The sequence below is a fragment of the Plectropomus leopardus genome, chromosome 6 (genome assembly GCF_008729295.1).
Source record: "Plectropomus leopardus isolate mb chromosome 6, YSFRI_Pleo_2.0, whole genome shotgun sequence".
Taxonomy (NCBI): Eukaryota; Metazoa; Chordata; class Actinopteri; order Perciformes; family Serranidae; genus Plectropomus; species Plectropomus leopardus.
The window spans coordinates 31,873,837-31,900,762 of NC_056468.1; the positions used below are offsets into that span (position 1 = coordinate 31,873,837).

Below are 26,926 nucleotides of genomic sequence, written 5' to 3' on the forward strand. Positions count from 1 at the left end.
AATTAGGAATACATTTTACTTTAAAGCATATTTTTTACAATGTTTAGATCGAAATTTTGAATTTAATTAAAAAAGTTTTTCTTTTTTTGCAAATAACTCAACCATAATTCAATACAATATTAACTCTAGGTCTGAAGCGGACTCATGATTATGTCAGTCGAATCAGATCTAGCGGTGAAACATGAATATTATAAAAGTTTGAATGCGACCTGTGGGACATTCACTGTGAAAGTGGCATACAGATATTAGAATAAACAAGCTAACGGCACTAAGGACGGGACAGAAATGTGCAACAAAACGTTTTTGCCAACATTAGATAAACAAGAGCCAGAGACTGTGTCATATTAAGTTGCTGCTAGATGTGCATTCACCACTTTTAAGGTGAATAGAAAAGTAACGTTATATCAGAGCCTTATGGTACAGTATCTTCCTAACTCTGTGGGAGGGGACTGCCTGCGTGTCTGCAGCTCCCTATACCAAAGAACAGGGGGAAAGTCAAGAGCTCTCACTCCGCAGCAAAATCTGGGGACCAAAAAGTCCCCATACTATATAGCACACTGACTTAAAAAAGAGACCAAAAAAAACCCATAACACAAACAAAAAAATGATTTGTATCTCTTGGACTTTAAGGGGGGGAGCCCTAATTAACTTATGACCCCATAGAGCAGATTAAGCTCTCCAAATACATAGCGATATTAACATAAAATAAGAGTTGTAGACCAGTAAAGGACTCAAAAAACAGTAGGACATTTGTTCAGCATGATGAATAAGACAAAGTTCCCAGCAGACTGTAATTTTGTCATCATGCAAATATGTCTGCCTCCAAAGGTACGGCATGAAAAAAAAAAAATTGAGAAAACAATCAAATTTACTTCTCATAACAAATGTTCTATAGTACTATGGCTACATTATAAAGAATAAATTAGTAATTTCTAAAATGCTGTCGGCTATCGCCAAGTCCCAGACTCCTCTCTCTCTTACTCCCCTCAACATAATCCTTGCTGGGACTTTTTAAAGGGGCTGAGTGCAATTTCAAGTCTAATCAGATGCAATCACATCAGCAGCCAGCCATGTTACATAAAACACTATTTCTGGCAGTCTGGGTTTTTCTTCTCCTTCCTTCTCTCTGCCTCTCTTTCTTTCTTTCTCTCTCCCTTTTCCCTCTCTCTCTGAACATGAGACATAGCTCCTCTCTGATTTCCTCGCTTTCCTTTCCAAACATGCTCCGAGCCAGCAACAATGAATTTTCAAAAGGAGCCCTAAATTTCGTGACAGGGTTCCTACATATTTTCTTTTTCAGATTCCACACCTTTCCAGACTCAAATTTCCAAACTTCTCGCTACATTTTTTAGACTGTATTTGACACCTATAGGCAGCCCTCGGAAAACCTGCATAAATTGTGGCTGTTCAGTTCACACAACTATGCTGAAAGTTTCACTCTCTGCCCAAAGTGGTCGGAAACTAACCAGTGCTACTGATACTTGTAATATTTTCCCTTAAAGGCACACTTCACCTACAAAATGACAATTTGCATATCTATTAGTCATGCCATGTTACCTTGAATTCCTGAAGAAAACTTTTTCTTGTACATTTTAATGGAAACACTGAACATACTGACTGAATGATTAATTGGGGACCACTTGTCAACATTAAAACTATATTGAAACATCCATTAAAAAACTCTCACACAATTCGTACAGTAGAACCCGAGTCTAATTTGTCAAGTCATAAACTCAGTACCTCCCAAACACACAACACAAAAAACAGAATTAGGAGTCTGGCTTTTATAAAAAAAAAGTATATGTAAGTTTCAGTTCAGTATAAATACTGAGGTTTTAGCAAAGGTTTTTTTGACACTTAAATAAATGACACTTGGATTGTACTGCACGAGTTATGTGAGTCTGTAAATTTATGTTTTTACATAGTTTTGCTGTTGTTAAGCGTTGCCCCCCAATCAATCAATAAATCAAGATGTTTATCATGTGAGTAAAACATGATTTAGAGGTAATGCAGCATGACTAGCTTACATTCAAATTGTGATTTTGTGTATAGATGTGCATAGTAAGTATAGATGGCCCAAGAAATGAGTCCTAATCCAAGAAATAAGTTAGCATTTTAGCACCCTCAGTTCTCTTGCCTCAAAGTCAATGGGTCTTTTTGAAGGAGTTTTTGGTTAAAAAGGTTTAAAAAACTTTCATGTATTGTTCTACGACATAAAATGTCAGTAAATATCACAATCATGAATTCTGAAGCTTTTAAGTGTCTTATAAAGTTGGTTGCTATCAAATAGCTAAATGACACTACAGAACGTTGTTTTGCCGAACGCTGCTTTACAACCTCATTGTGGTTGTGATGATGAAGTCGTGCAACCATGGTGTAGTTCATTTATAACTTAACATTTGCTTTTTACTTCTGCCGATTACATTCAATAATCATAAAAGTGGTGTTCCTTTGTGAAGATTATCTTACTGAACAAACTTTATAAGTATCATAAATGAAAGCGCTTACTTTCTGCAATAATCTGAAATCCAGTGGAAAAATCCCGTGGGCTTTTTGTTGAGGAAACATGTCAGCCAACAAGAACAATATTATCCATCGGGCACTCTATTCCTTCAACATAGTGAATAAATAATAATATTTTATTGTTCCCCATAAATGAGGGACTGCAAACAGTTGCCTGCTCCAAATGCAACTTTAAAAAATGGGGGAATAGTCTGGAAACGCAAATATTTTTTTTCCATATCTTTCTTTCTTTAATACTTGTCCAGACATGAAGATTGTTAAAATCAAATTCCATATTTTTCAATACTGTGTGGGAACCCTGCCATGAGACTATCTATAGGACAGTGATTTCTTCGAGGAGGAGCAGTGATCAAATCACGAGGAGGCCGGTTCAAAGACCAGTGTCTGGCTCAGCCCTCATCAGTAAAATATCACATCCTTAGCTGATTTTTAAAGCTGTCACCTGAGAAGTGTGACAGTGATCATCCACCAGCGGCCTTTCATCCAAGCTTACTTATTTCACTCTCCTGCCTTAAAGTACCTCATGTTTGAATTGAGGTTCACACACTGAGCAGTCGAGGGAGGAGCACTAGGAAGTGATGAAGAAGTACTACATAATCCGGGGGGATGTGAGAGTGGCATGAATGTGCATGGTTTCTTGTTGTGCTGTTGTTCCTCCTTCCAAAGGCTGATTGTTACTGAGGGGAAGAAATGGGGTCAGAAGAGTGTCAAGTTCATTCTCGCTTGTTCTCTGATGGCTTGGCAAAGGAGGAGAGGACATGTGAAGGAGAGCAGGGAGGAAGGGTAATGAAAGTGATAAGGGTATTTCACTGAGCTTATTACAAACACCATTATTCTGTCAGAGTGAATTAAAAAGAAAAACTTTGCTATTTTGCTTTTTTTTTTTTTTTTTAAATGGCTTGGATTCCAGTGACGGAGAAGAAATCTCTGAGGAAAACCTGAAAAATCAAAGGTAGCTTAATTCAAACGGAGGGTGAAGAAGCAAGGGGCGCTCCTTACCTTGCCACAAATTACACATGAAGCAAGAAGAGAGAGGAGGAAGAGATTAAAAAAAAAGTCATTGCTATAAATTCCCATTAAAATAACGCAAGATGCACCACTGCAGAAGCGAAGCAAGGACGGGCATGGGTTCACATGAAGATTTAGAGGCTAATCACACAAGCCAAAACTGGAAAGGACCCACTTAGGTGCCAGAGTTCCTCACGAACTTTTAGCATGTTGAAAGCAGGGACACATTAAAAGACACATTCAGCCTACTTCTGCATTAGGATGAGGTGAGGTCGAGCAGACAGTGATTGCATTTGTGTGAATGAATATGCGAGACAGAGCGAGGCCTCCGGTAAACCAGCGAGGCAGAGTGAGGCTGATAGGGGGAGGCAGCCCACTATAAATGTTTGATCGGAGCCTAGTGGAGGCTCAGGGACACAGAGAGGACTGTGGAGTCCCAGTGGGCCACAGAAACAAGGACACTGCCACCACTTCTGTCTCCTTAGCTCAACGCTAGACTGTCATGTGAAGCTCTTTGTCGTATATGCCTAAGGCCCACTTCTGCGTACCCAGAACAAACACATTAGGTTGCGGTTCACATTTATCAAAACGTCCTCTGAAACTACTGCTCTGCAATTCACGGTTCAAATATTTATGGTGTCGAAAATACTAAAAACAGACTTGACAAAAATGCCAGAGACATGGGTCCCTGGAGCTGTGTTTATAAGCTTACAATTGGGTCTATCAGCACTAACATTCTTCAAATAGACAGTATTTTTTAAAACTTCCATAATATACTGTAAAGGAGCAAGACTTTTATAGCTAACATGCTCAGAAAAAAACTAGCATATCGGTGAAGACAGCCGAGGATGCAGCAAGCAAAAGATTTTTCTCAAACAACAGCTAAAGGAAAGTAAATATTAGATTTACATTTGTCAGAAATAAGACTTTAAGAAAATGTACATGCTCAGTGTGCATAAATAGGCTGGTTAAGAGGTAAGCCCATAGATTGTGTAATAAAGATGGACGACCTTAAAGCTCCCCAAAAATGAAGCCAAATCTTCTTGACTGCCCCCTGGTGGCTGGCTGCAATTCAGGTCATAAACCCCGCCCCCTTCATGTAAGTGAATAGGACATGGGCCAAAATAAAAACTCAAGTCAAGTAGTTCTTATCATTGATGATTGTTCAAGTGTTTGTTTTTCTTCTAAGTTTCTAAGTTTTAACTTAATTAGTTATTTGATGCTACGAAAATGGGGTTTTATGTTATCACTGACAGCATTGCGTGCCAGTCAGTTTGCTCACAATCAATGGCGTTGCTTGCTATTGGTCGGTTAACAGGAACTAGGCTGCAGATTCTGGTTCCAAATAATGCCAGATCACTGGATTACGGCCAAAAATGTGCATTGATTGGCCAGGTTGTATAGATTCTGGCTTCATTTTTGTACAGCGGGATGAAGCAAAGACGTGTTGTCCATCTTTATAGACAATCAATTGGTATGTCAAAATCACTTGACGTGGAAGTTTTACTTAAAAAGTAAAGAAAATGCAGCTCTATACAATCATGCTGCCTCTAAAATTTTCCTCACATCTTTCTGCACACACTGTGAGACTACAACTGGGTTACAGAATTAAAAAATTCTGAACTACATAAAGAACGTGGGCGATATGAGAGCTACAGCTCAGTTCGTGGCTCAGTAAATGGGCTACTATGGCATACATCCCCACATATCCCCAATGCAACAAATAAAATAACAGTAAAGCAACTACTTGAGAGGTTTTTGACATTGTGAGAACCAGCCCAGCCTTGCATCTTCCACAGTGTTCACCATGCACCAAAAGTTCCCCCGTGTTGCAGCGCATGCACCAGTCCAGTGCCCCATGCAGCATTCACTGACAGCTCTTGGGCAGCTCCATCCTTAAAGTGACAGGGGTGAACTTTCCAGTGTCATTGTCAGACAGAGAAAAGAAGAGAGAGGGAAAGAGGAGTGAGAAGGGGAAAGAGCAGATGTGAAAGTGACATGGAAAGTAGAAAGTATGCAGGTGGAGTTGTGAAAGAGTGAGCAGAGAGGTAGAAGTGACAGAATATAAGAGAGTGAATGGGTTAAAACTGAGTGTGAACAGAGGTGAAATGGGAAGACAAAAGTGAGAAGAAAAAGAGAAACTGAGAGACAGGACAGCGGTTTGGTTGGGTCGAGGCCATGCTCTGTCGCTGTGTCTAGAGATGGAGATTATGGGATGGATAGGTGTCAGCGGAGATGACAGCAGTGATGGACACGACAGCCGTCCAATCAGATCTCAGAGAAGAGGTGACAGATGTGCTGATGTGGAAAATGACAGCAGTAGCTTCGCTTCCATCAGAGTCCTTCACAAATTATGAAGTATGAACACAGAATGGACAGATGGAAATTAAATCATTCACTAAAACATCTTAAAAATGAATTTCTTATTTGCTTTTAATAGAAAATGGCTTTACCTATGAGGAATTCCTACAATAACTGTAATTACATCTCTTCAGATTTAACCTTGTGACTGTTTTTCTTGATGTTTTTTAACCCTTTGAAAGCTGAGCAAATTGGTTTATTTCTACACATGGCCTTAAAAATAGCAAGTAATAAGTTAAAAGTTACAAGAAAAATACATGAAAATAAGAAAAAAGAAAAGTAAATTAAAAAAAAAACTATCTCTCAGTTGTTTTTCAGGTCATTATATGCATCACCATTTGACTAATTTCTTGCAGTTTGTGGGACATTTCTTGCCAAGTTGGTCACTGCATTATCCCCATTGTTTTTAAAAGAAATTATACCAAATGTGTTAGATTTCAAAGGGGACAAATAACTTTAGACTTTTTTAAATAAATAGATATGTTGTTTTTTCTCATGCTTTGAATTTTTTTTCTAAATTTACTCTTTTTGCAATCTGGGGAACATTAATTACAAAGTTGCTTATTGCCCCCCCTCCCCATGATTTAAAAAAAAAAAGAAAAAGAAATCGCACCAATTTGCTAAAGGTTCAAATTCTTGTGACTTAAAGCAACACAAGAAAAGTGATGTCGCTCCAAGTTTCAAAGGGTTAATCACTGTGATGTATCAAAAGGTTGCATAATGCTAGATAATAAGATGGAAACACAGCTAACGCTGCAGATGATGAGTTGATGGGAAATGAAGTTATTGGCGTGATCAGCCATCATGCTCTGAGCTCCCATGCTGAGGAAGGAGGGAGGGAGGAGCAAGAGGAGAAACATGAAAGAGAGAGAAACGGAAAAAGAGGAAGAATAAAGTGTAAAAGACAGGGACAGAGAAGGGGGAAGGGGGAAAACGGGTGGCATGCCCTGGGTGAGCCACCACGCTACCTTGTTCCACCAGCCCTGCGGTGGTGCCGGCGGCTGCAGCCACTGCTGCCGCGGCCGCAGTGACAGACGCCGGAGCGGTGGTCTGCCTGCTGCCCACTGTTAAGAGTCCAATATCCAGTCACGCACGAACAAAGACAGTTACAACGCAAAGAGGGAAGGACAAGAAAGGGGTGAACGGGGAACAGTGGGTAACGATGGAGTGATATTTAGAAAGAAGGGCGAAAGAAAAGAACGTGAGGGCAGGTGAGTCAGAGACACAGCAGGAAGGTGGGCAGGGTGGAGGGACAGAAAGGTGAGACACAAGAAGGCGGAGACAAACAGGGCTCATTAGTTTAGAGAAGGAGGATTCATCCGTACGCACAAGGCGCTGACATTATTTGGCGGCGACACAAATTCTGTCAGAAGTGAATCCGCTGCTCTGACAGAAGGATCGCCAGAGAAACGAACCTCTGACGCTCATATTTTGTCTCAATGTGTCCCTGAAAACAGCGTTATTGTTAGGATGATGACAAAACTGAATTTAGTCAATGTTAGTAGGGTTAGATTTGACCTAAAAACTGTCGAAAACATTAAAAATTAACAGCAGGGGGTGAACTTACTGCAGGCAATTCAATGCAACGTTATCAAAGTGACATATTGGTGGCTTCACTGAGGTTATACACCGATCAGCCAAACATTAAAACCACTGACAGGCAGTGCTGGAATGAAACTAAGTACTTTTAGTTAAGCACTGTACATAAGTACACATTTCAGGTACTTGTACTTTGAATATTTTCTCAAGCCACTTTATACTTTTACTCCACTACATGTCAGAGGGAAATATTGTACTTTTTACTTAAATACATTTACCTGACAGCTTCAGTTACTAGTTACTTTACAATTTAAGATTTTTTCCATAAAAGCAGACTGAATAAAATATGACGTTTTGTTGCAATACCACAATAATTTATACAAGTACAGCTAAACTGAAAAGAAATTAGTTGATTATTCAGTGCATCGTGCAGCAAAAATAAGTGAGACTCCGTTTCTACAGATGTTTCGCAGCCACGCCGCGCCTGGGCAGCACCTGGGCAGCAGTGTGGCTGCTCTAAACTGTTAAATGGTCACCAAAAAACAAAAATACAATGTGTTTCACAATGCACACACACTGCTCATACAGGCAGTGTGTCCTAGGCGTTAGTCTGAAGTTGTTTTTTTGGCGGTGTTTTTCAAGTGGCATCCACATGAATGCTGGGAGCAAAGGGTCTCCCAGCAGAACATTGCATTGTGACAACATGATTTATGTTATTTACTTCACCTGTTACTGGTTTTATTGTTTTGGCTGATAGGTGTTTACAGCGGGGATATACAATTCTACAATTTACAGCTTTAAATTAAACATGAACTTCATCCTAATATGGCATGAACACATCACATGTGGAGGGAAAAAGAACCGCCTCCGTGTCAGCACGGAGACACTGATGCACTGATGTGTATAATGAATGATTCATATGAGGAGAATATAGTACCAGCTTGTGTAAAGCTCTTAAATTGGCTTATGTGTTGATGTAATGTGCCACAGCTATCTTTTACTATGTTTTCCCAGGGTTGCAAAGGGATAAATGTCCAGAAATTTTCCAAGGGAAGTAAAGCTTAGAAGTTTTGCACAATTACAAAACAAAAATTGTATCTTTTATTAGTTCTCTTATTTGGAGGGAAAATATACGTTAAAAAAAGAAATACTAGGTCTTATGGCATGTTTTGGTAAAAAGTTTGGGCTGAATAGTTAATCAGTATTTTATCAAAATTGCGCATTATCTACATCGTAAGAGGCCAGATATTTGTTAACGGCAAAATGTGCCAAAATACTAATCTTTATCAAGTTTTGTGGCGCTACAGTGATGTGCAGTCTAAATATTATATTCTACAGATTTAAGAGCATTTTTTTTTTTTTTATAAAAACCCACATATGATCATTTGAATGTATTTTTCACAAAAAACAAGAAAAAAAAGAAGCAAAAACTATAATTCCCTCTAATACTGTGAGTCATATGGCCATGACAATATCAGTCACAATAATTGCAATCATACATAAAAATATATATATTTTAAATAGTTTACCCCTAATGCTGATTTAACTGAGTTCTAATCATGCTCTTCATTCAGCAGTGCACTCTTTCATCACAGACAACTTACCAGCATCCAATTAAATATGAATTCAGTTTGGACAGTGAAGATGAGGCATCAGAGTCTCAAATTAAAGAAGTCCATAGAGAAGATGTGATTTGGGACCAGAGTCATGATTTTCCTGACTTGTCTTGGGACTTGACACAGGATTTGAGTGCACAGACCTGAGACTTATTTGTGACTTGCAAATCAATGACTTAGATCCAACTTTGGCACATTATGTGCAAACAAAAAAAACAACTGTATTTACATGTTATTAGAATTATTTCCTATAAATTCCCATTAATTCCCATGGAAAATGTCCATCTTGAGTATTCCCAGAATTTTGCAACCCTGTCTTTACCTGAAATTCTGTTTTTTTCACTTTTTATTGATTTTTCATTTTCTCTCTGACTCATTCACCTGACAACCTCATACTTATGATAGTAGGAGTACTACTTCCTGAGAAGAGGAAAGCGAACGAAGAGGAAAAGATATTTCAGAACGTGACGCAGAGAGGCCACAAACCTGGGTCAGTGTGTGTGTTTGTGTGTGTTAAAAGCTGAGTGGTTGTTTAGTTCCCATTGCAAAGCTTACAGTGTGAGAGTTGCTGCTGTGAGTCATGTTTACTGAAGCAGCATGCTTGCACGCGCGCACACACACACACACACACACACACACACACACACACACACACACATCACTCACATCTATATATGCAAAACACTCACATACTGTACATGAACACAGATTCTGTCGTTTTGATTTCATTAAATTTAAGTGAAATTATCACAAAACTCTTCACAAACTCATTCTGCTACCGGAAATAACCCCTAAAAATACGTCACTGGCAAAGTTGACTGTTAGTTACTCGCATGTATCCTCTAAATCAACGTCATCATAACGGCATTAATACGATCTTCCATTCAACTCTGACTTATTTTCAAAAGCTAAATGGAAAAATCATACCTCGACAATGAGTTTTTTTCATTTTCATTTCACTGACGGCAACAGTGCTGAAAATGTCTCATTTGGTGAAACTGATGATTCTTTTTTTTCTGAAAAAATCTTTGGATCTCACAGTCTATAAAATACAAAAAAAAGAGGTCCTGACCAAAGAAAATAATTTGTAAAAGTGTCTCTAAGGGAGTCTCAAGAGGTAGCAGGTACAAAATATTATATTGTGCATCTTAGATAATGGCAGAGATTTCAAACAAATGTTAAACCTTTAGAAAAGTGTCATCTGTCACAGAGATATACATAAATACCAGGACGAACAGACACAAACACATCCACAGCTTGCTGATCAAATTCAGTGTTTCCCTAAATCTTATCGCAAAAATCACAGCCTACCATGCCTTAATTATTTTCACAACACTTAACACCTAATTTAGATAAATTGGTAAGTATGAACGTGTGGCCAGTAAAGAACTTTATCTTCAGGTCAGAAGTCTGAAATAAGGTCTGTGCTTCTCACGAGCTTCAGACATTTTCATGTTTTTTTACGCCCGTTAATTTTGAATTTTGAAGCTTTTAAGTGTTTTGAAAAATGCGGTTTCTGAAAAATGGCTGAATGAGACTACAGAGCATCATCACAGTGCACACTTTACATCCTCACTGCAGTGAGGTCACTGGTGTACATCGTTTAGAGCCTTGAGTATTACTTATTACTACTTCTGGGGATTGTATTCATCCTTTTAAAATCATAAAATTGGTGTTAGTTTGTGATGATTATCTTGCTAAACAAAAGTATCATAAACTTTTGTTTACCATGGAGCTGATTTTCTGCAATAATCTAAAAACCACTGGGATAATCCAATTGGCTTCCCTTTTTGTGTGTGTTTTACCTGTATTCTATTTTGATGTTTGTGCAATGCTATTTTTTTGTTTTAAAATCGTCAAGATATTGTATGCTCTTATTAATTTACTTACATTCTCCTATGACTGTTTTTTTTTTTTATCATTCCTGTGTTTTATCTAAACATGCCTCTCTTTTGTTTATTCTCTTAATGAAGCATTTTGCTCAAAATGTGTTGTTTTTAAATCTACTAAAAATGTGACTTAACCTGTAGAGCAAACCAGGTTGATTGGTAACTTCCAGGTTGACTTTAAAATAAACCTCACCTCTGTATCACTCTGTAGTGTTCGAAGTAATCTTTGCAGTTTAGTTATCATAAATATTAAAGTTTTTGAGTGATAAATCTAAACTGTCATCCCACTTAACTCAACATACTTTTGAAGTGAAGACTTTGTTTAAAACTTACATTAATTCATTGTAACAGCTATTTTTTAAATAACTTTATTGAAGAAGACGACACTTTGTATGAAAAGTCTTGTTACCTCCTTTAGAAAGATAAACACTTGAATGGAGAAAAGGGAAACACTGAAGTTGCACTGAGATGAAATGAAAATGTGATAAACTTTACATAAATAAATATCTCTTTGTTTAAGGTAGATAAATACGTCTGTCACTGCATGTGTACTGTTACCTGTTTTCGAGGCGCGTGCCACCATTTTTGCAAAACAGAACATCAAAGTAAAAAAGTCTGACATTATTTTGTCTTTTTTTCAGCTTTAAAGTGATCACAAAAGTTTAACCTCTGAGAGCCAAATACTAACCCCCTGTAGGCTTCAAAAATAAAGGTTTGTTTGCTTTTTCTTAAAGAACAAAATCAGTGACCAGCTTGGATTCACGTCAGAGAGACTGGATAAACCTGGTTTTGGGCGAAGTATCACTTTAAAGAGCCCCTGAGTGCTCCAAAATGGTGACATGTTCCTCAAAACCAAACTGAATTTCCTATATTCAACACACATTTCCCCTTGTGCTTAAGTATGTGCATACAGCAACACAAGCAGCTTGCTAACAATAAAATCCCTACATTGAAGGTGTTGATGTAAACTGCACATTAACTGATGTTTCACTGGCATGAATGTAATGAGGGACACAAAAATGACGTCCAGGCAACACTCACCAGAGAAATTTCGAGAAACCAGCATGGTAGTAAGAATGGCCCCCTGAGAAGAAAACAAAAAAACAAGTTTAGTTTCAACCACTTAAAGCAGTAACATAATCATTCTGACACGTTTATACAAATGAACATCCATTTCACTGTCACTAAATGATGTACCAAAACCCAGGAGATTACAGCTTTTACATTTGCTGCTCAAAACTAGAAACACAGACGAGTCTTTCCTTGGAAAAATCCAGACTCACAACAACTTTAACTTTGTTATCATTAAATCCAAAGAAAAAGTGCATCAAAATAGTATCACCAAAGCTGTTTGATTAACAGATAATGAAATGTGAAATGTGATGTTCAACACATAGGTCGATGGGGATTTACATTACTTTGGAGTCAGCCTCAAGTGGCCGTTCGATGAACTGCAGTTTTTGACACTTGTGCATTGGCTTAATTTTCCAGTCTAGGAGACTGCCCTTGGTTGAAATCAGTCAAGCCAAAATCTGCAAGGGCCCACCTGCTGGACCAGCCTTCTCATTTTACAGCTAAACAGTACACTAAAGTTTGTTTCTGAAAACATTTGAGGTAAGAAATAAGTAATGCAGTAACACAGTCTTGATTCTAATATGATAAGCGTTGCCTAGTTTGATCAACTCATAAGAAGTGATTGACAGCTCCTCATCTCTAACTCCAGCTGCAGTGGACTCTAGCAAATGCCATTAGAGGCACTACGAGGAGGAGGACCACACTTCTTTTTTTCACAGACTATCTGACTCATGCACTACCTCATGGATGTAGTGACAGTTTCAGCAAATATGACAGAAAGTTATTTTTATACAAGTCACCAACTGCAGCTGTAAAGCACAATCTTGGCTCTACAAGAAGAGAAAACACCAAACTGTACTGCTTGTGTAAACTTCTGAGACCTGATCACCTCTAAAATTAATTTAATATTAAAGCATGCAGGGTTAGACTGAGAGAGTGAGGCGAGGTTAGGACAAATTCACATTAAAATATACTATTATTGCAAACTGAGTCAGCAGTGAATGTGACCTAAAAGTAAAACACAAAGATGTGGGAGAGAGGGTACGAGGCATAAAGCAGCTAATCTTTGTACTTCTCTCTGGAGAGATCATTTACAACTGGAGCTGATAACTTTTTATAGGCCCATTAAAATGGCACTGAATTGCAAATAGACCGTGGTATTTAAGAGCTGCAGAGGTGGAAAATATACTTCATTTTTGGACAGCTAAAATGAGATGCCACTCTACTGTAACCATAGCAAAGGCGGTGCACTTCTGGAGCAGTAATGCTGATGTCTTTTTTTTTGATGAAACATATGACAGATGAAAATTTTTTGGGGGTTTTTGGAACACATTTTCTTGTATTTGTTAGTTGTAGAGTTGATGTCTCACGATCTGATGTCACACTATTTCTCTCACCATTTACTGTTCTATTTATGAGGATTATACCGAATAGTTTGAAGCTTAATTTATCAGAATCAGAATCGGGTTTTATTGCCAAGTACATTTACATGTACAAGGAATTTGATTCTATGTTTTGTGCCAAACAATTATTACAGAGGAAAAACATAAAGAAATATAGTAATTTTAAATAGAATAAGATATAGGATATAATATAGAAGCAATATAAAAATATAAAATAATAAAACAATAGAATATACAGAAAAAAATATATACAAAAGGTGCGCTGACATTAAAATCATAAAACATTTAAATGCTTCTCACCTTTTTTCCCTGTTCATTTTGATGAAACCCAGTATTTCTGCACAGTTGCAGACTGCACTTACATTATTAGCATTATACTATTAGTAGAATTAGAGTTCCAGTGGTGGTGGCTGCATATATAAACATTTCAATATTGTTACCTAGGATCCAGGTCAGTCCTTTGCATGACTGAGTGTTAGTAACACCAAATACAACCACTTTTATTTAAAAATAACCTTTTTTGTCGTTGCATAATGTTGTCTACAGTATAAGCATAAGGGCACAACTGTCATTCCATCATTGTTTTATGCCCTTATAGGATAAACCTGCTGCCTATTTACATTTATGTTGACAAAACTAAAGCGTTATTATCCAATAAATCACTTTAATCAAACTGAGGAAAACTGACATCATTTAGTCCAAGTGAACATTTGAGTTTTGAAGAAATCCCTTAAAGATGTCTGAAATATTTTGTTCACAAGAATGAAACAGACGAGGTCACATGACCTTTGTCTATGACAAACAAAATCAGTTTATCATTCAGTCCAAGTGGATGTTTGTGCCAAATTTGAAGAAATTCCCTTCACAAAAATAGGACGGACAGATAACTCAAATTGCCTCCGGGTGCAGCTATTGCTACATGGGCTTGCACTTGTGTAACACTTTTCAAGTCATTCAACCACTCAAAGCATTTTCACAATGCGAGTCATATGCACCCATTCATACATACCATCCACTGCTGGCTGAGGCTACTGTACAAGGTGCCACCTGTTCCTAAATTTTTAACCACTCATATAGATGACCACACAGATGGAACAGCCATCAGGAGCAATTTGAGGTTCGGTATCTTGCCCAATGATACTTCGACATGTTGACAGGAGGGGCCGGGAATCAAACCGCCAACCATCACTTGAGCCACAGCCCCCCCACAAAGGCATTTAAATATATCTGTCTGAATTATACTGTTTTTATGTTAAAGAAATCCACTATTGAAGGAAAGAAGAAAAACACTGATAAATACAAACTTTTGTACGGCAGCATATGAGGCATGACAGGCCCTCTAGCTGGTTTCCTTTTATAATGAAATGTACTATGCAACGTCTTTTGATATTCAAGAGATGACTTTTCAGTTTTTGATTTGCCTATAATATAATATATTGCATTATTCAAGTGTATATAATGAAATTCGTACTGGCAGGTAACTTTTTATCTAAATATATTCAATTAATCAAATCCCTGTCTGAATTTTCTGTGCTGTTGCTTTCTATATGATTGATGACTGTATCATTTTTGTTCTTTACGATGTAACTGAATGTCTGAGATTGCCAGTGTCTATTTCTTCCTAAAAGTGAAAAGCTGAGGACAAGGCACGTTAGCATGTTGGTTGAATGATCCAGCATTTGTCTGCAGCCACCTGTGTTTGTGCTTCCACTTTCTCACGTGCTGGTATTTAAGCTGTGCCAAGACTGTCCCGAAAGCAGCAGGGTAACAGTGGCATGCTCCAACGGCTGAGCTTTGCTATTCACACAAAATGTCAGCAATAAATCAGTGCAGAAGGGAAACTATGCATGTAGGATAACTCGACATCTGAATTCTTTCACCTCAGTCAGGTGAGAAAGCTCGAATACATATGATTACATTATATTCTTTACTCTAGGCCATCTTGAATTTACAGATGAGAAGCATTACAGGAAAACAGTGAAGAGTGCAAATATCAGGCTTGGAATTTGTTAAATATAAAATGATTGGAAAGAAACTTAAGAATAAATTTAAGGGAAAGGGTTATTTTATCTGGCACGAGAGCTTCGTAGAGTAGAAGGTGAAGATGTGGAAGATGATGCAAACATACCTTGAGTTTCCTCCTGGCATTGAATTTCTTCAGGCACTCCACGGTCTCCTGTCTGTGCATCATGGACGCCACTGTGGACCGTTGCTGTGAGAAGGAGGAAGACAAGGAGGAGGACAACCAGAGTCAGCAAGAGGAGGAAAAGACAAGAAGAAAATCAGTTAATCAAGGTTTTTCTTCTTGTTTGTTCGAGTAGTTGCGTAACAAGATGTGAAGCGGGGGACACTTACGCAGACCCATGGGTGCTTGAGGGCCTCTTGAGCAGTGATCCTCTTGGCTGGGTTGATGGTCAGCATCTGGTTGATCAGGTTTTTGGCCTCTGGGGTGACTGTGTCCCACTCAGGGGACGGAAACTGGGACAAACACAAGCACACGTCTTAACATTCAATGTAGAGCTGCAACGATTAGTTGATAAATCGATTTTTTTGGAAATTTTGACATCAACATGCGGGATGTGCCGATATTAATCAGGTTTGAGGAGCATTCTTTGTACATATATATGAGAATATTTATACTCAGTGTTCATGATAAAGTCATTTTTATACATCACATGTGGAACAAGCTTCGATACATCGAGTATATTCAGTTTTTCGCCCATTCATAGAAAGACATGGTATGAAGTTAAGTACAGGAACATTTCCTGAAAATTTGCACAAAAAAAAAAAACAACCCCAAACTAAACAACAAAGACAAGGAAATTTAACAAAAAATACAAAGTGAGAAATCTTTAAAAAACAACTTAATTATAATAATTCTGTAAAATAATTCTAAACACATAAATATAATAATGATGAATATAGTTCAATTAACATTTTTTTTTAAATAATTTCATACATCTACTTTTTTGTTTTCTTTGGTGTTCATGCTTTCAGTAAAATTAACTGAGTGATTATAGAGAATCTTACCAAGCTGTGAGTAATATGTCCGTACTGACAACATTTTTTAACATATATACATACTTGTACGCGCAATCTAAGCAGCTAACTAACCTGAGCTCCAGCAGGTAGCCAACAACCCGGTTTTATACATCCAAAGAATTTCTATATAAATGAACTTCATGGTAACCAGACCGGGCCTCTAAGTGAGACAGACCTTTATTTATCAAAATGTGTCACCACACCTGGCTAATAAAAGGGACTGGGCATTTAATTGGGACTAGGCTTATATTTGAAGTTTTACGGTAATTTATTTGTTGGATAGCTTTACAGTAAAAACACACCAAAAGTGCAGCGAGAGGGAGAAAATAAACACACAGGTCACAGACCAGACATGAACCCAGGATGTCGCCGGTTAACATTATAGCCACTGTGGCCTCATGTGGGTGTGTTTCTTAATATCAAAAGGACAGACCAAACACAGCCCCAAGCAATTTGTTAAGGAGCCCTAAACCCATCAGGTCCTGTTGTGTTCAGGTGTAAATGTCAGGGTCTGTGTCCTGGGAGCCCAGAATCCCGGCCAGAGAGTCCGTCAGCCTCTCTCTGCCTCTCTCTCTATTTGGCATGGCCTTAAATGTGATCTAAGGTGAGGCTCCCTCTCTTGCACCCCCTGAAATATGAATGAGGTGACTGAGTTACGTAACCGCTGCCAAAAAGGAACGAGGGCAGTGGGAGGAGAGGGGAGGGCATTACAGCAGGAGGGGAGACATAAGAGAGCAGGAGAAGAGAGGAGGCTCACATCATAAGCCCCAGCCTTGATCTGCTGGTACAGCTTGTGCTGGTCCTCGTCCCAGAAAGGAGGGTAACCCACCAGCAGGATGTAGAGGATCACCCCTGAGACACACACACATACACACAGGGACACACACACATACACACAGAAAATACATAATTTGTTAAAAAGTGTGCTTCAGTGTTTGTTTTTTGTTTACAATTATCTAGGAAAATACAGTGTGTGTGTGAAGTGTGTAAATGAGTGTGTGTGTTTCTCTCTGTACAACTCACCGCAGGCCCAGATGTCCACAGGTTTACCATATGCCTCCTTCCTCAGCACCTCAGGGGACAGGTATCCCGGTGTGCCAGCAAATCCTGCAGTAAACACACACACACACACACACACACACACACACACACACACACACACACACACACACACACACACACACACACACACACGAATGATTGACACTCTAAAGGCAACAGAGTATCCTCTATCCTTGGATCAGCGGTATAAAAAGCAAAATAATCCTCTGTAAACTACGACTTGGGATCTCAAATACAGATTTGAGGCTTTAAGGTCAGTTGGTCGTGAAGAACTGGCAAATCTCTCGTTGGGGAAAGCCACTGACGCCGGTGCTGATGAGTACAGATGTGAGTAAAAGAGGTACAGGTGAGATGTGGAAGTGTGCCTCAGCAGCTCTGAACTGAGACAGATGCATCCCGCGCACTGTTTGTTTGTTTTTTTGCTTATTTATTTCTGTGTGCAAACAAAAACATACGCTACTCTGGACCTCGATGATCAGAGTTTGATAAACCAGATATTTCATCATGCAGTTGTGTGCCTCTGGCACCAGTCAAGTTGCACTTACAGTTTACATCCATGCCTGTGCAAATATTGATGCTCCAGACACAGAAGATCTACACAATCAGCTTCAAGGTGGTTCTTGAAGGTTCTTGAATTATGGCCAAAAACATGTTGTATGAGGTCACCGTGACCTTGACCTTTGACCATCGACACAGGAGATATGTTACCCAAGTTCAAAATAAGATAGTATAAGAAATATCAAAAAGTAGAAATACATAAATATTATTGCACATTACTATGACACGTCCAAAAATGTTAACTTTTAATATAGACGAGGGTGAATATATGTTTACATAATCTTGGGCGTATATCCTTTTTGAGCACTAATAAGAATATATCATATAGAATTACATCTTTGTATATATCTTTTCCAGCAGCTTAAAGGTCCAGTGTGTACGATTTAGGGGGATATGCTGGTAGGAATGGACATCCACAGAAAATAAATTTGCCGTCACATTGCATTACGTGAAAGGCTGTCGACTGAAGAGTACTGTAACAATTTCATTACACACAACAAAATCCCATAACTTTTCCAAAACTTTCAATGATTTAATAATTCCATGACTTTTCAAGGACTGGAAAATGTGATTGTGAAATTCCATGACTTTTCAAGATTTTCCATAACTGTGAGAACCCTGACTTTACTCTGTTTATATTGATTTAAATAGCCGGGTCTCTGTGGATTATTTGTTTCCTGGTTAAAATCTGCATTGATATATCGATTAAATGATCACGTCACTGATGCAAATCGAAAACACAGATCCATATCATCCTCTTTCAGATGCGCCTTTATTTTTAAATTCTGTGTCACCATCACGCAGCGTGAGGCAGATGATGGCGAGCAGACATGAGAAAGATGATGAGGATAACGCTGTTTTCTCAGGAATAAATCATCAGTTTGTTTCCTGATAAATTCTCACTTCGCTGACTTCTAACAGTAACATCAGCTGCTCCGTTTCAAAATGTTCGGCTGAAAAAACGTGCATTCATATAATATCTGCTCATATTCAAACCTTATCCTGGCAGACTTAATGATATCGGCAAATATATTAACGTTGTCCAAAGTATCGATATAATATCATATTGTGTTGAAACCGTTGATTTACATCCCTAATCTACAGGTGCTGAGCCACACTGAAACTGCTTTAATCAGTTTTAAATCAGACGGTCAGTTTGTTTTGGGGAGGTGGAGACCTCTGCGGATAATCTGACTCCTGTTAAAAAACTCTTCGACAATCAACACAGAAACAATCCTAACCAGGAAAGTTGTGGTTGCAATCTGTAATCCTCAATGTCAGACTCCAAAAAATCCCCCTAAATCTTCCTCACTGTCTCTCTCTGTGATAGAAGGACATTCCTCAGTAAAACCATTTTTTTATTCTTAGGTCTTTATTCCTTTATCAGGCATTTAAAATACATTTGCAATCCTTATCACTTACCTAACCACAGTATCCGGACCTTATTCTATCACTTTAGTTATAAGGGAGCCCCTTTGTGTCTTTAGATAAATATAAAACAATCACGTGATGTACGTACCAAACCAGGCCTGCTGATCCCCCTGCACCTCGATGGCCAGGCCAAAGTCAGCCAGCTTCACTGCGGCGTTCTTACATTTGCTTGCTAGGAGCAGGTTCTCTGGCTAAAGAGGGCAAGAGGAGATAAATAAGGTTATCAGTTTAATTTGAAATAAAAAATTGGAGGTAAAAAACATCTACTAGTCTTAGCGGGGGAAAAGCTAGAGGTGGAAAACTACGCATGCACAAAGTTTGTAACTGTATTTATCCTTATCGACACTGTATTCAGCACACACACACAAAACACAGATACACACACACATAGATGTCATTTGAAAAACTTGTGTAGACAAGCAAAAGCTGTACAATAACAGGCCAATAACTCTGTGGACGACCTTTTATTGCTCTGCATGGCTTTATGTGTAAACGCGACCTCGTCAGTTTGCAGTGCTTTTATGTGCTAGCCTCATGTGGTGTGCTGTGGTCTATAGGCTCCATCGCTGTGGCCCAGATAATGCAGTCAGCCTCATTATTCTCTGTCAGAAGAGGGCTCTAATAATGGGCTGCTATCCCCACTGGCCACCAGCTCTCTCTCATTTTGTCTCTACATCTCTCTCAACTCTCACTTCATCATTGCCTCTGTAAAGGCAACTCGAAATCCTCAATGACAAATAAATCACTCTGGTGGAAAAATTTTTTAATTCATTGACATCCATAGTGTTGGAAATCACCAGGCTGGCTAACAGGGTCACCATTAACCCTCTGAAACCTGGATCAACATCAGTTTTCTTGTGTTGCCTTTAGGTGTCTTTTACAAGCGCTGAAACCTTTGAAACGTGAGTATATTGGTTTGATTTCCTTCACAAACATGGGAAAAAGGCAAGCAGCAACTGGCCAGAAAATGGTAAAAGGTGACAAGAAAATAACCTGAAAATTGTATTTGGAAAAATAAACCAGACTCATTAGAGAATAACCAAATAACTGGGGAAAAATACAATGAAATGTATATAAATTTACACACACACACACACACACACACACACACACACACACACACACACACACACACACACACACACACATATCTATATAATTTAATAGTTTAATTTTTTTCTCATTTTTGGCTAATTTTAGGTACTTTTCTTGTTAGTTGCTACCCGTTTATTGCTATTTTTTTGGGTCATTTCTCATCAAGTTGCTCATTGCCTTCTCTCCATGTTTTTGAAAGAAATCGAGACAATTTCCTCAAACTACGAGTCAATATGAATTAGGGTAGGGAGGTCAGCTAGGCCAATGAAGTAACAAATACACAGATCAGCCACAACATTAAAACCACTGACATACACTACACTAACATATTCCACTGTCTAACAAAGAAAATAAAGTTGATTCAAAGTTTAAACCTACCTATGATATTATTTCTGCCTTTCGCTCTGTCTCTAGAAATCGTTTGTATAAGCGTTTAGTTTTAAAATGCTACTACCTTGTTTTGGCTAAATATAACTACGTCAGCAGTAACACTGTCACTTATAAGAGGGACCAAAGTACCAAAGCCTTCAGTCTCACCCAATTTCCCTGCGTGGTTGTAACTCAGTGAGCAACAACACAAGTGCAAACTCACAGTACGGCGAGAATGAGGACATTATATTTAGGCTGCATTTCTGTCACTGCCTCCCCTGCACTGCAGCAGCGTGTCTTTGCACCCTCTGCCTTTCTCCCCTCGCTCTCTCTACCCTCTGCTAATTTGTTTAAAGGCACAGGAATACTGTGTATTTAAAGTGCAGATACTTAAAAGTGTGCTTTTATAGCCTTTGAGCCCATAAGTAAAAGAGAAGGAAATGAGCAAGAGCGAGAGAGACTGTGAGTGAAGCGGACCAGTAATCCTGAGGCGCTGTGCCTACCTCGTGTCATCATATTCTCCCGGCTCCACCACTTGGTTAAGCTTTACTCTTTTGTAAACGAGGGAGTTAGAACTTGCCAACACTGCAGCAGTAAGATAATCCGTGAAAACGGATGTGGGTGGAAATTCTGATGAAGCATGCGCTTCCATCAAAAAGGTGCATAAACATCCAGGCCGCATGTTCAGACGTAACAGCAGCAATCGCCATCACTTTTTGATGTAAGCGCTCCATGCCTCTCCATCTCTGTGGCACACACACATACTGAGACATGCACACAGCTGAGGATGACTGGCAACTGCTCTGATTGAGAGGGAGGGTGCACGGATGATAGAGAAAGCTGTATTCGAGAGCAGTGCATGAGTGGGGTGTTTAAAGTGAAATGATTCCCATCTTTTTCTCTTCCCTTGTGTTTATGTCTGTGGAGGATCTAGCTGCTGTGGGATTCCTCACTAACTCTCCTGCAGAAAGTGGCCAGGATGTAGCCCTCAATTAAGAGGATTTAGGCAGACTGCTGTAGTGTGTAAAAAGAAACTGGCACTAACTCATTTTACCATAACTTTAAGGACTTAATTAATTAATTAAGTTAAAGCAAAGTGCTGTTTGGATTTTTTCGATACTACTGGCTGAAAGAAATACCAAAAATGCCAACTCTTCTACAAAATTTGTCATCTATTATGTTGCCTATACAGTGGTAGCATTAAACAGTCCAAACTTGGAAAAGGTATGATTGAAATAAATAGATTAACCCTTTGAAACTTCAGCAATTTAAATAGATTATTTTCCAAATAATATGGGAAGGCAATGAGAGACAAAAAAAAAGACCCAAAAATTAGCAAGAAATTAGTAACTTTTAAAATGTTAAAAAAAAAAAAACAACAACAAGAGAACCTGGAAAAATGATTAAAATAATAATATATTATAATTTTAAATATGTATTTATGGTGATTATACATATAGTTTTTCCCTAACTTTTTTTTTTTTCTCTAGAAATTTTCCCCTAGCTTTTATTTAAAAAAATCATTTTCTAATTATATTATTTTCTCACAATTTGTGGAACATTTCTCACCAAGTTGCTAAAAAGACTGCACATATTTGCACAGGGTTCAAAGGTTAAAATATTTGTGAAAGACGTCTGAATGCAGCACAAGAAAAGTGACGTCGCTCCAGGTTAAGAAAGGGTCAGAGAAGTCAAAAAGACTGTGTTGTAGATGTATTTTAGTTCAATTTCCAGCCATGATTAAAGTATTGTTGTTTTCTTATCTTTACTAGCTGTTCATAGAATTTCCATTATATCCATTACTTTTGTCAGACTGCCTTTAAGACTGACATTTACTCTGAAAAGAAGTACAAAAAAAACACTACTTGTTGCACAGTCTGAACAACATAGGGCTGGCACACATACATTTGTTTGCTGTGTTGTTATGCCGTTTGCCACAACCCAATTCCTTATTTGAGGGATCTTGTCACCGAGCTGTCCTCAGTCATCACACTATGACCTATTGCATGAAATGCTCTCCGATGCTTGGGTGTGAAACCAGATAGGCGTGTCGGCTAAATAAAGAAATAGCCACAACAGTACTGATGAACACAACACGCCTTCGCTGGAATGCCACGACTGACATTTGCATAGAGAAGACCTACTAGACCAAGTGCATCATGCAAAACAAGATGTGACAAACATCATGCGCACACAAAAAACACGACCAGGTACAAGACATGACAGCGAGAGGACTGAAAACAGTTTCATTTCTGTCTGTTTTGATGCTGATTCACACACAGCTCATCATACTTGAGGAGCCGCTTTGTTTGGGTGGAAACTTTTGCACAAGCACAGCATTAAGCCAAATTTAAACAGTTACAGACTAAGCAAAACTTGTGTTTAGTTGTTAGTCAGTTCACAGTCAGCAATCACATCAAACAAGGCGACTGCTTGCTGTACAATTTTACTAAAAATGCATTTCAAGCTCAGCAAAATCCTTAAAGGGATAGTCTGGAATTTTTAAAGTGAGGTTATACAAGGCACTTATCCACTGTTCGTGCATTACCTTTGTTGGTATTGTAAAGAGTTGGCTTGGAGTCACCAAAGTTACAAACTAACTCAAACTAGTAACCTTTACCCATCAAAATTAGCGCATGTGTGTGCGAGTTTTTAAATACGGAAATCTGATATAAAGAAGGTGATGGAGACTTTTCCTACTGCTAGTAGACCAGAGCTGTGTACATAGCTGTGTATCCCTTTCTGTTTTTGTGGTTTTTAGTCTGGTGTGTCATGTTTGCCATTACGGATGAGCCGAAAAACAGGTTAGTAAACAGTAAGTATGGAGGCCGGTGAAAATGTTATGATGGTTACTTATTTTCTCTCTCTCAAAGTTGGTGCAGACTTTTTATTATTTTTTGGGGTTTTTTTTTTGGCCTTTATTGAACAAGGCAGCTTCAGCATGAAGCGGGGGGGGATTAACATGCAGCAAAGGGCTGAGGGTAAAAAACGACAAAGCCTTGGTACATTGTGTGCCCGCTTTACCAGGTGTGCAAGTGGGCGCCCCGATGCAGACTAAATGTTAGACGATTCTTTCGTGCTTTTTGGGTGGAGAAGGACAATATTTTGGGGTGCCCTGCCATTGCATCGGGCTGGCAAATGGGCTAAAATTAGCCCGTCCAACTGGGTGTTGTATTTTTTATCACTGCCAATCGATGCAGGAAGCTACAAATACCTTTGACTACTCATTGAACCCAGAAGAGAATGCTGATTGGCTGATTGTAATGTTTCCCAATAAATACGAAAGCCAGATGTTCATGGGATTTTGGCCAGTGGGAAAATGGACTGATCATGGCAGCGGTAAAAACAGAAACTCTCATGTTCTGCAAGGTAAAATTACTGTTTTTATCAATAAAGTGGGGTGGCTTTGACGAAGGCATTGATGATTATGGCTTTAATTGCCACTTACGATAGTTCTTACAATATTCTAAATATGGCAAACACTTAAACAGATATTGATTTTTTAGGTGGCTAAAATACCTTTTGCTGCTGCCTCTATCCACAGCAGCACTCTGCTTAGCATCCAGGGTATTACTCCTGCCTGTTTATCTAAACTGGGGGCGCACTGACTGCTATGTCCTGTAAGTAATACAATGACTATGGATAAGTTCCATATAAAAACCCACCTTAAAAAATCCAAACTATCCCTTTAAGAGCAAAACCTATTCGAATCATGTAGCATATCCAAAGACGTCCACAAAATACATCCATTAAGCAGTTAACAGTTCCAAGCAACTTGTTGCCGATTTAAAATTAGTGTATGGCGCTTTACTTCCAACCCTAAAAAAGACTTTCAGCCAGCCAGCCAATCAAAGCATCACAAGTCAATTGATGGCAGTTTACAGAAAACGAGCTGTCACATTTGAGGCACTTAGGGCCATTAAGTGATCTATACAGGCAATCCAAACCACACAGCGTGTCTCATAATCAATAGTTAACATATTCCTCTGACTAGTAAATCAACCTGAGGTCAAATTAAATATCCTCCTGGGCCATCTTATATAGATCCACTGACAAAGAAATGGGCCATCTGTGCAATGACAAGAACCTGTTCCAAAACAGCAGTGACAAAGGAGCATGACCAGCACTGCATGCTTGAAATCTCCACAGACTGAGGGAAGTGGTGTTTACACAAAAAGAAAAGAAGGTGACTGCACAGGGCTGAAGGCTGTGTATGTCAGGGCAGAGCCAGAGAAAGTTCGGAGGTGGTATGCAACAGTCTCATGGCGATCACTACCAAGCTGTGAGGACTGTTATAACTCGGGTAGAGGGAGCTTTGGCCGACCTCTGAACGGCTCTCTAACTCAACAACCAAGTATTGTGCAGGCCTAAATTGTATGTGATTACAAAGAGAGCAATTGTACCAAAATTTAGGGGAATGAGATGATTCAAAACCTCCTCTAAGCCCCGAGGCTTTGCAAGTGACAGTATGTCCACAAACATTACAGACAGTTTCTCATTGACTTATCAGACTTACACAGACTACACAAATCACACACCCACACATCGCCCCCCTTTACACAAATATTTAGGCACACTCTAAAGGGACAGCGAGATGATCCCAATCACTCACCTTCAGGTCCCGGTGCACCACGCCCATTTGATGGCAGTGAAGTACTGCCTCCAGGATCTGCTGGATGCAATGACTGCATGCAAACACCAAGGAGGGAGGGGGGGGCGCATGTTAGTCTGAGCAGCGCTACAATCCCATGCACAGGCCAGGGGTGTGGGGAGGGAAGGTGGGGGAGGTATGATGGAGGATTGGGAGGGGATTAAAGGGTACAACATGGGTTAAAAGGGCTCTTCTGTTGCCACACTTACAGATTTTATTGGCTTTGGCTGCCCCACAGCTAAGTACAAGCCCAACATTATGTAAATTGATCCACTTACATTGCTTCTGACTAGTTAGCTACCATGGCCACATTAGCTAACCAGTAATAAGAAAATGTGTGTTTAATTGTGATATTACTTAAAAATTACATACAATATAGCCAACAGCAAGTAACATTAGCCCAGCCTGTATTTAGCAATCTTCATTAACCTTAGCAGAAATTTTGAGCTCTTCTTCCAACCCTCTGTTTAGGTTTTCAAAGTAAAATAAGCATGTCGTATAAATAATTTCTTATTTTAACTTCAAGAATCAGTCGTTCCCCATTCACTGTGGTTCTTTCAAAGCGAGCGACAGATATAAATAAAAACACAGCCTCTGACAGAAGTTCTGCCCACAACACACACCTACAGCCAGTTAGGCACACAAATGCAGGTTCAGTCGGTTTGCACAAAATCAAACTTGTACACCAGACTGGACCAACAAAACCAGAAACTGACCTGACCTCAGTTTATGTTCCCACATAAAAGATAGCCTCAGAATAAAATAGCTGGTGTGGGAATAAAGTGGACCAAACACACTATAGTGCAGCAGATGTCATGAACGACTTTTTATTAATGAGGGTTTTGGGGACTGGCTTTAGCCCTGGGTTGCACTGTTGGTCTAAAAGGGGCATAACTGTGGGTGCTCTGCAACAGAAGATTCCTTTGAGTCAATCTTTTTTGCAGAAACACAAAGGATATTCTCTGTGATCTCTGTCTTATATACTCTATTATTCGTAGATGAGTATATCCATGGACACACTCATCTGAGAAACACATTTTACATTTGGCTGCAGCTGGATTCTAGATACCCCACATCCCTCTATGTTTTAGTCAGCGGGCCTCTGGTGATGAAAGAGGGTGTGAGAATGTGGCTGGCCATTGGGGGGGGGGGTGCACAGAAGGCGTTGATGAAGGAGGTAAGGGAAGGAGTGAGTCATTGTGCAATTAATAACATTTCAGAGATGTGTCTGGGATCAATGACATGTCTACTGCCGGCCTAGCTGGCCGCTGCTGACAAGAGCTGTCGTTCTGATGTCAGTGCGCT

The 26,926-nt window shown here is 39.1% G+C and overlaps 1 protein-coding gene across 20 annotated transcripts in view; it reads right to left on the bottom strand.

The window, feature by feature from the left end:
- Positions 1–26,926, bottom strand: part of LOC121945071 (calcium/calmodulin-dependent protein kinase type II subunit beta) — a 99,567-nt gene that overhangs the window by 30,300 nt on the left and 42,341 nt on the right. For 9 of the 20 annotated variants that reach the window (XM_042489084.1, XM_042489098.1, XM_042489082.1 and 6 more), the window contains exons 6-12: positions 25,583–25,655; positions 19,595–19,697; positions 17,479–17,562; positions 17,213–17,307; positions 15,769–15,891; positions 15,542–15,625; positions 11,978–12,020 (exon numbers count right to left, since the gene is read on the bottom strand). In XM_042489084.1, the coding sequence (XP_042345018.1) occupies positions 11,978–12,020; positions 15,542–15,625; positions 15,769–15,891; positions 17,213–17,307; positions 17,479–17,562; positions 19,595–19,697; positions 25,583–25,655 (605 nt within the window). Of the gene's footprint in view, positions 1–6,860; positions 6,957–11,977; positions 12,021–15,541; positions 15,626–15,768; positions 15,892–17,212; positions 17,308–17,478; positions 17,563–19,594; positions 19,698–25,582; positions 25,656–26,926 lie in introns of all 20 variants that reach the window. The other 11 variants (XM_042489092.1, XM_042489089.1, XM_042489091.1 and 8 more) reach the window with 3 other exon arrangements.